Here is a 9,045-nt window from a genome sequence, read left to right as displayed (position 1 = left end):
AGCCCGCTCAGATATGTGTATATATATATATGTATAAAGGCTAAAAAAGAGTGACTTCTTTTTTCTAGGTGAATTTATTATGAAAGCATGTGATAGTAATTGCGAATGCATTAAGTATAACTGTGGATGCTGTCAGCATTTAGAATGGGACGCAGTCTCAATGGATGGGAAGTGTGAGTATAATTATTTGTTGTCTATACTATATGTATGTACAACAATTTAATATTAATACATCCCGTTCTATTTTCATATGTAGTATGCGTAAATGCAAGTTATCTAGAGAGGGATTATGGGGTTTCACTCACAGTGACATACAACAACTTCGCGATTTTTAACGAGACAATTTCAGGTATTACCCGATTGCAAGTTGAACCGTATGCAACATCAGCATCATATTTCAATAAATAAAATATATTTCTAGCTCGAAACCCACCGCCTATTTGCTTTGGGGAGGACATTATAGATGCATTGGATGCTGAAGTTTGCTTACGTGTTTATGACATAGACATTGACGCCAATAAGTTTCACGCGTGCTTTGAGATTTCGGGAAAAATAATGAAGCTCACAGTTACTAAAATAAAATTAGGATGTATCCAGACAAAACTGCGTAACAAGATAGACTATATAGAAAATCATTTGCCACCACTGTTTCGTAAAAAGACAGAAAAAAATGATATGTTACCCAGTGTGATTATGGTGTAAACAACGTAACTGAAGCACAGAATCTCTATAATTTGTATAAAATAGATAAAATAAAGTTTTTTCTATTCTTTATACTGTGGACGGTCTTTCAGAATATATCAATATGAAACGTGCTGTCTATGCTTCTTTCATTTTTGTGCCATATTTGCAGGATGATTAAGCTACATCTAACGTAATAATTAACGTTTGTGACGTTTAATAACTTTTATATATACGTTATTGAACGTCACAATATTTATCTCGTTTTAAATGCAACAACTTTTCAATATCTCAGCAACATGAAATCACGTAGTACTTTTCTTGTTTTCCTCTTCTTTTTCATGGCATTGAGAATCGGAAATTCCAGAAAGTACTACGCGATTCCGTGCTGCTAAGATACATTATTGATTATTTTTATATATATATATATATATATATATATATATATATATATTATATGAACGCCACAAATGTTAATTATTACGTTACGTTAGATGTAGTTTAATTATCATATAGATATAACATATATATGCACACACTTATGCAAAACAAAGTTATGGATCATTTCATATTTTTATATTTTGTCATAAACATTACATTATATTTTTTTAATCTTGTAAATCGATCCATGCATATTATTAATTGAATAATGATTTTAATATTAAAAATGTTTTATACATTTATTTTACTCTGCATTATTTCAAATGTTATTATAAATGTTTGTACATATATTTTACTCTCCATTATATCGAATGTTATTTTTCTGTGCTCTGTTATAATTATATTTTGCACAATTATACACTTAATTCAACATTGCTATCAATAGTCTTTTCCACTCGGCGCTGCAATCGTTCTGGAAAAAAAAACAAAAATACTCTTTCATATTATCGGTAAAATGGGCTCAGGAATTATATTTGTGAATGTATACGTTTATTGCAGATAAATGCATTGTTACATTTATGCTTTCGGATTATTGACACCCGTGTTAAATATCTGATTGGGTTCTTAGTAACGAAAATAATTCTCCTCGAGCTCAATTAATTCAATAGCGCGATCAGAAGCCGCTTATAGTCGTCGCCGCAGTCATTCTGTAAATGCAAAAGAATGTAGGAGAATTAAAGCTAAACATCAACCAAACTCGAGCCAAATCGTGACGTTCGTGTATATATATAATATATATTTATATACATACAATTAATTACAGAGGCATGCATGCGGTCAGAGATGGATGGACCAATTAATGGAATTAGTACAGTGAGGGGCAAAAATTTGCATTTGAATTAATAATCATACTTATAATTTGTACTGATATACAATTAATATATGCCAATCAATATATGTATAGATCGATTTACACTCGATCTTCACAGAGATTCGATTACGGTGATGTACAGGTGTCCTATTATTTTGCAACTCGTTGCATCACTCTAATCAAGCGCAAAACGTAAATAATATAACACGAGTAAAACCATATTCACCATTAACAGTCAGCTAAACGTAAGGAACTAATAAATAAATCAAGATCTTTATGCAGAATGCAACCAAGCGCTGTATAATCTCTGCGACATTGAAGTATAATTTTGAGATAAAAGGGTCTGTTGCACGATTGAAATTTTTCATCCGAGAAGGGTAAGCAAGAGTCTCTTGTAGTCGCCTGAACAGTCGTCCTGAAATTTATGGAAAGTTATACCGAGCGCTGAGAGATACAATGTATATGTGAGTTAACAGATTATTATTTTTATTATTATTATTATTGTAGTTTAGCGACTGCAGATGTATATATAAGTATAGAAGTGAGAGAGTTATGATGTGCGTAATTTAACTTCGATAAAGCAGTATTGTTCTAAGTGAATGAGTAAAAGCTTTGCATTGAAGCACTGGAATATTAAATTCCGTTTCGATAAAATAAATCTGAATTGAAGAAAGAAATTGACTCTCTGAATTTACCTAAGAGTTTGTCATTGAAAAATTATTCTGTTTAGATTTGTATTTCTATTATTAATATTATATTTTGTATATTTAATATTAATATTTTTTTTGTTTATATAATATTTATTGCGCATTATATTATCGCATTTCTCTGTCTTATTAATTTTACTGCTGCAGAAATAAAATACAATTATAAATAAAATACAATAAAAGGAGCGAACGAAACGGCCAGAGTAATAAGTAGCAAAAAATTATTACTGTTTCCATCGAAAGTAGCGTGTTTCACTTACGTCGATAGCTTCCGCAAGGGATTTCCCGTAAAGTCTCTCATAGGTATCTTTAATGTCGCCCAGATCGATCTCCGATCGCGCCACAATGATGCGGATCAACGTCGCATCGGTCGTGCCCATCCCGCGCATAGCTTTGTACAGTCTTTCCGCGAAATAAGCGGTTTTGTCGGAGGCGCATTTCACTAAAAAAGGAGACCATTTACAGTTTCAGAACAATAAAAAAAAATATATATATATGTGTGTGTATGGAAAACATGAAAAAACCGGTACAATTAATACAATGATAAATGAGATTTTTCTCAGATTACCGCTAATAATTCTAATAATCCCTTATTCCCAATTATTACAAATATGTATGTTAATCGTGAAAGGCTTAAATTTCTTCATGATGAATGAAACATATTTTTAATAACTTACCATGCATTGCAATTATAAAATAATAATAAGAGTAATGATGTTATATACATATTTAATTATTTCTCACCCACAGCTAAGTAGCCGTCTTCGACGGAACCAGAGAATTCTCGCTTGATAGCGTGCTCCAAAGTGTGTCCGGCCAGGCGCTCGTACTCCTTGAAGATTCTTCGCAATTGCGGAAAACTCTTGGTAATGAGGATTGCGTTGAAAGTACTCTCGTCGGTACCCCACTGTCCCTCGCCCGCGGCGTGGAGCCTCTCGGCGTCCTCACGTGCGGCTTCCTCATCGACGTCAGGATTCTCGTTTCTGCTGGCCTGTTAAATAAAAAGAAATAGAGAAAAATTGCCAAAATAGTCGCGCGGAGTGGCATATCATTTTCCAATTGTTACTCACGCAACACAGCGACACCAAAAGTCTCTTGAAATAACCGGAGGTATCACTCTTGAGATCGTCTTCCAGCTCTTTGTCGTACACTAAGAAGATAATTAAAAATATTTTCATAAACTGTGTAACTCAGAATCGAGCAGAACTATAAAATGAAATACGGTGCATTTTTTTAAATAAAATTCCTGGTCTATGCTTAAATAGGAGATGAACGGCAAAATTAACGCTGCGTGGAAACTTACGATCCTTGTAAACGGCCGATATCGTCTTGATGCCGTAGTTGCTCAGAGATGCGAGGACCTCGATGAGCGCACCCTCGTCGGTGCCCATGCCGGAAATGGCGTTGTGCAACTCCTTGGCGTAATACTCGGGAAGAGGCGTCATCAGGGCCAGGATGACATTCTCGAAGTTTCCGGACAGCTCCGACTTCAGCTCGGAGATGAGATCCTTGCCGTACATTGTCTTGAATTTGTCGGCGATCTCCAGTCGCTGGACGATGCCGCGATGAGCCAAGACGTCGATGACGGTCTGCTCATCGGTCCCGAAACCCTTCATCGCAGTCCGCAGAAGACTGGCATCTTCCTCGGCATCGAAGGGATCGGCCGGATACACGGTGGGCGTGCACTGGAAGCATTTTTAGTCTGCAGGCATTTCCGCTCGAAAGGATTATCAACAGATCGTCTCACAAGGAATGGATCGGTCAAGTGGGTATCGAGCTCACTATACAATTAACATATTAAAATTAATTTAGCGCGTTAGAGTTAGACAAATTAATTCACTAAATTTTTTATCGCAAAAGACTTGTTTTACTGCTAAATTATATCTTAAGTAATTAATAAAATACCGTTCTTTAAAAATTTGAAGCGCAAAACAAAAAATTCTACAACTTGAATATATTTTTAATTTGAAAATTCTTTTCAATTTTGCTTCTCTTAAACTACGTATTTGATGCTAATTTTAAGGAGGAGCAGTGATGCGATCGTTTTAACATTAACATGTCGATGAATGACTCATTCCTACTAAGATTTTATATAATATATTTTTGATATAATTTTTTGATATTGATTTTTCGTGTCATTTCAATAATTCGATTGGACTGCATCCTTTCCCTTTCTGAGTTTAGAGACATGATGCAGAAGTTATAAGATGGATAAGAATTATCGATTGAGATGGATAAGGAATTAAAACAGTATGGAAATAACGAGGTGCGTCATTCATGTTACTCAACCATTATTGCGAGACTTACTGCGAAGCTATGAGGATATTAACATGTATAGAAATTTACCTGTACGTGATAATACTGGCTAGCTGCCATCTCGCTGGTTATCTGAAAGCATTTTAATACGCATTTTATTTTAAATAGAAAATTAAAAATCCAGGATCGTTAGATCCATCGATCAATATCACATTTTGGGGGAGACAGATATTTTATTATTAGATTTATTAGATAAATGATTTAACAGCTTTCTCTTTTCAATATATATTCTGCGGTATCTAATTTGTAGATATTAGATTATTAATTATTTATTGATGCTTCGAGTATTAATCTGAGAGAACTGTAGAAAATACGAACGATTTTGTGGTTTAACTAAAATTCGCGTTATAATTGGTGGCATCTAATTGCAATGTGAAAGTCATGTGATTGTCATTAAATAAAGAGTGACAATGCGTGATGATAACTTTCATCTGTCGCGATTAAATGCGTGCAAACACGCGATCCGGCGACACGGTGCTTGCGTCCTTGACTCATTTCAGATACGCCTCACGTTCGCGATGATGATCTCATCGTGTAATACCCCACGTATCCATTCGCCTCTGTTGCTAGACGATTATTGAAAATCTGTTGTATCATTTCGTGTGATTTAGAACGACGAAGAGGGTGACACGGTCTATTTCGCAAGATACCGCAGGATCATATCGATCCGGACCGGCGAAGTGACACGATACTCCCCGGGGTGTGGCTTGCTTTACCTCCTTCGACGGCGTCGCGCTCTTTCCGGGGAACACGATATCGGTTCTGGTTGCCGACCAACTAACGGGCTCGCACCCAGCGTTCTCCGTCACCGAGAGCCTCTCTTCCCTCGGAGGACGGCAGAGAGAAGAGGAAAGGAATTCAATGGTGGGGCGAATACGCGTTTGTGTCTGCCGGCTACGAGAGCACCGGACGACGGTCCGGTATTCTTTTGCCGGATGAAATCCGGAATTGGATGACACAACGCGGAATAGACCGGTACCGGTCGTTCTGCTAACTCGACTCTCACACGGCCTCCTAATGCGAAACACTGCCGCGAATAATTTCTAATTATTTGCGTTATCCAACCGTGAATATTAATATTGCTCGTGCTTCTCTTATCTCCTCAGTATAATGAATATAATGATACGTATAATAAATTAATTAAATGATAATATTCAATTAACAAAATTGACTTCAACTTTGACATTTGTTGGCTGCTGCTCTATTTTAATAATTATGTTCTATGTTAATAATTCTTACTGACTGCAATAACATGAATATCCTATCCAAAACTATCGCTCTCAAAACAATACTGCGCCAGGAAATAGATCTAATGCAAGAAGCATGAAATCGATACCAATTGTTCGGATCATTACATCGATGGCTGGTTTCGCAACGCGAAAATATTAATGAACTACGTGTCTCTAACGGGAAAAGTTTAAAGTGCGAGCTACATATATATGTAGCCCATTAATATAATTGCCAACGATGGCGGAAGTTACATCGGCGTAACTTTAGTTTCTTATTCAATCTCTGACTCCCATAATGATTCATGCGAATTTCATGGCCGTTTTTTTTGCTCAGAGAAGAATAGGAAAATACAAATATCAGATATACTTTTAAGAAAAATACTTCAAGGTGCTAACAAATTTTCTGTATTGATCTTGATTGTTCGTGAAATGACAATGACTAAAATAATTTAGCAAACTTTAATTGTATCTTCTGTCTTGCAAGAGAGAAATATGCTATCGACAAATTTTACAAAGTTGCTCAGACTTTTTTTATATCTTTTTAGAATTTTATATAAGATTAACTGTGGGAAAATGAATAATCTGTTTATTCGCTTTATTGCCGGACTCAGCTGTTAATAATCTATCAGAGATTGCGTAATGAGTCACTGATTATATTTGAATCGCATTAAAAATTTGACGATAGTAAGATTTTATTGAGGTCAAGCAATATCGTAGCATGATTAATGTGCTGATACAACTTAATCGATCAAAGTCAAGTATATACATAACGGAAAAAGTTTCATATATCATTTTAATCCAAACTAGTCATGCTTGTATAAAATAGCATATTAGTCACTTTCTTTTTCAAGGAATGTTATATGTTAACTTCACTAACAGCTGTTTACGCAAAGTGTCGGCTGATCAGAAAGATTGTAATCTTCATTTCAGTCTTCACTTTTATGTTATATATCTTATAGCTTCACTTACACTTTTGCGTAGGGACACCGGCTTTCGAAATTCTTCACCGCGGTCTACACGAGTGTGAATGCTTCGCTGACTGGGTGGGAACGTTCTGACAGCGGCGATATTAAGGACAGCATTGAGGAGAGAGAGAGAATGTGTGTTGGTGGGGTTGTCGACGTAGCATCGAAATGACGTGGAGAACGGAATATCCTGTAGCGAGCCAAAAGATGGCGAGTAAACTATCAGATTGTTGCCGTATACGAAATCGATAAGACCATAATAAAAACAATATCTATATATATAGGAAAGCCGGATTATATCAATGCATGGCCTGAGTTGCGGAATTATGATATCTCGTTATTGATTTATAAATGTACTATTTATAATTTTAAAATGATTTGACACAAGCTGAAAGTAATAATATATAATCACGTTACACGACGATTTATCAAAGTTCCGTAACATAGAGTTCATGTTCATTTTTAACTTTAGACAGATATAGATTTTATAAAGCTTTTGGAATTGTTTTTACTGTATTTACAGTTCATAAAAGTTATAAACTTATGTGTGGAGAGGATTTACAGAACGATTTTAGATGCAATATAATTACATCATAATTAAAAAAAATTTTTTAATATGTTATGTCAAATAAAATTTTAAAGAATTTGTGAGAAAAAATTTTGCTAGCTCAGTCTTTCTTTTCTAATTAAGAGGAAAATCGGAGGATAAGAGCGTCGAATCTACTTTACCTGTGCAGTTTCATGAAATTAAGAATGTATCATTTATTACGTACTTCCTTAAGTCATCACTTAATAATGTTACTCACGAAGTGTACATGATTCATAATCCTTGACTCAATGAGAACAGATCGTGACGTTCTTTTGCACGTAGAATGCGTGACGGAATCGGCACGCATGGATTGAGTGCCTCGGAAGTCACGCGTTTTCCTGTGAACCGCAGAATGAGATCGAACTATAAATAAACGTATTGTAACATCGCGGGGCATTATTTAGTTAAAAGCGATCATGTCTTTAACAAACGCGAAACGAGCAAGTTGTCAATTACGCTGAACCGACAATTGGCAGGTGTCCAAAAATGATCGATAAATCGATTGATCCCGAACGAATTTTTAACATGGCTTTAATTTAAACTTCATCTCTGCATGCAATGTAATCCTAAGCAGATGCCATGAGTTTTACTGAAATTTCAGTTCCATTAAATGATACATTTGTATGTATAATTATATATATATATATATATATATATATATATATAAAATTATATTGCATTATAATGTGTAAACGCACATTGTTTTGTACCAGTACTTATTCTCTGTGCGCGTGTATGATGTCATACTGTGTAACATGCATACTTGTAAATTTATTCATTGGACACTATAATCGGATTTTCATGACGCATTGCAGAGGAATTCGATGAATCCACTATGGTATCCAGTACTATCTAGTATTCAATACACAAGGATTGTTATTTAAGAGCGTATTTACGATAGACTTTTGCGTCGACGATAATAGCAGAGAAAATGTATAGAACGATATTCCTGTAAGATCTCGTTATTGCAATGCATTTTATAATAAATTGCGGAGAAAAACGTTACAGAATATAATTCTTTGTATTAAAAATTGGCACTTGAAGCATATATAACTTACGGTAGAAGGAAAACACCGAGAAGCCGTCTGAAAATGTTTTATTAAGATTACATATGGCAAGCGAGGCTTCCTTCCGTTTCCAATTCCTCAAATTAAAAATCCGTCTCCGCCAACACTTTTTCCCGTTAAAAAGTGCATCCCCCCTACCACATCTTGCACTTGTGTCTTATCTAGATTATCTAATTTGTCTAGGTTTATCACCTTTGCCACTTTGAGAGATTTCGTCCAGACCTCCTTGTGCGAATCGT

At 35.2% G+C, this 9,045-nt stretch overlaps 2 protein-coding genes across 6 annotated transcripts in view; one reads left to right on the top strand and one right to left on the bottom strand.

The window, feature by feature from the left end:
- The window catches only part of LOC105454839, a 1,733-nt gene extending 917 nt beyond the window's left edge, over window positions 1-816 (top strand). For both annotated transcript variants that reach the window (XM_011697755.1, XM_011697748.1), the window contains exons 2-4: window positions 69-173; window positions 257-349; window positions 422-816. In XM_011697755.1, coding sequence (XP_011696057.1) covers window positions 69-173; window positions 257-349; window positions 422-702 — 479 coding nt within the window. In that variant the 3' untranslated portion in view covers window positions 703-816. The remainder of the gene's footprint in view (window positions 1-68; window positions 174-256; window positions 350-421) is intronic.
- Window positions 817-1,436: 620 nt separating this feature from the next.
- Window positions 1,437-7,989, bottom strand: LOC105454851 (annexin B9-like). Of its 4 annotated transcripts, XR_975057.1 has the most exons (9): window positions 7,957-7,989; window positions 7,155-7,340; window positions 4,987-5,028; window positions 3,944-4,325; window positions 3,711-3,790; window positions 3,385-3,631; window positions 2,901-3,082; window positions 1,874-2,348; window positions 1,590-1,769 (listed from the first exon to the last, which is right to left on the bottom strand). XR_975057.1 is itself a non-coding variant. In XM_011697780.1 (8 exons), the coding sequence occupies exons 1-8, from the start codon at window positions 7,972-7,974 to the stop codon at window positions 1,484-1,486; spliced, it is 1,188 nt and encodes a 395-aa protein (XP_011696082.1). In that variant the 5' UTR covers window positions 7,975-7,989; the 3' UTR covers window positions 1,437-1,483. The 4 variants fall into 4 exon arrangements, 2 of the variants coding, with proteins under 2 accessions (XP_011696082.1, XP_011696072.1); XM_011697780.1 differs by lacking the exons at window positions 1,590-1,769; window positions 1,874-2,348 and adding an exon at window positions 1,437-1,534; XR_975058.1 differs by lacking the exons at window positions 7,155-7,340; window positions 7,957-7,989 and adding an exon at window positions 5,673-6,559.
- Window positions 7,990-9,045: the final 1,056 nt, after the last annotated feature.

This window comes from Wasmannia auropunctata, unplaced genomic scaffold (genome assembly GCF_000956235.1).
Source record: "Wasmannia auropunctata unplaced genomic scaffold, wasmannia.A_1.0 LD336106.1, whole genome shotgun sequence".
Taxonomy (NCBI): domain Eukaryota; kingdom Metazoa; phylum Arthropoda; class Insecta; order Hymenoptera; family Formicidae; genus Wasmannia; species Wasmannia auropunctata.
The sequence above is the reverse complement of the archived record's forward strand: the minus strand, read 5'-3'. Positions and strand labels throughout refer to the sequence as shown.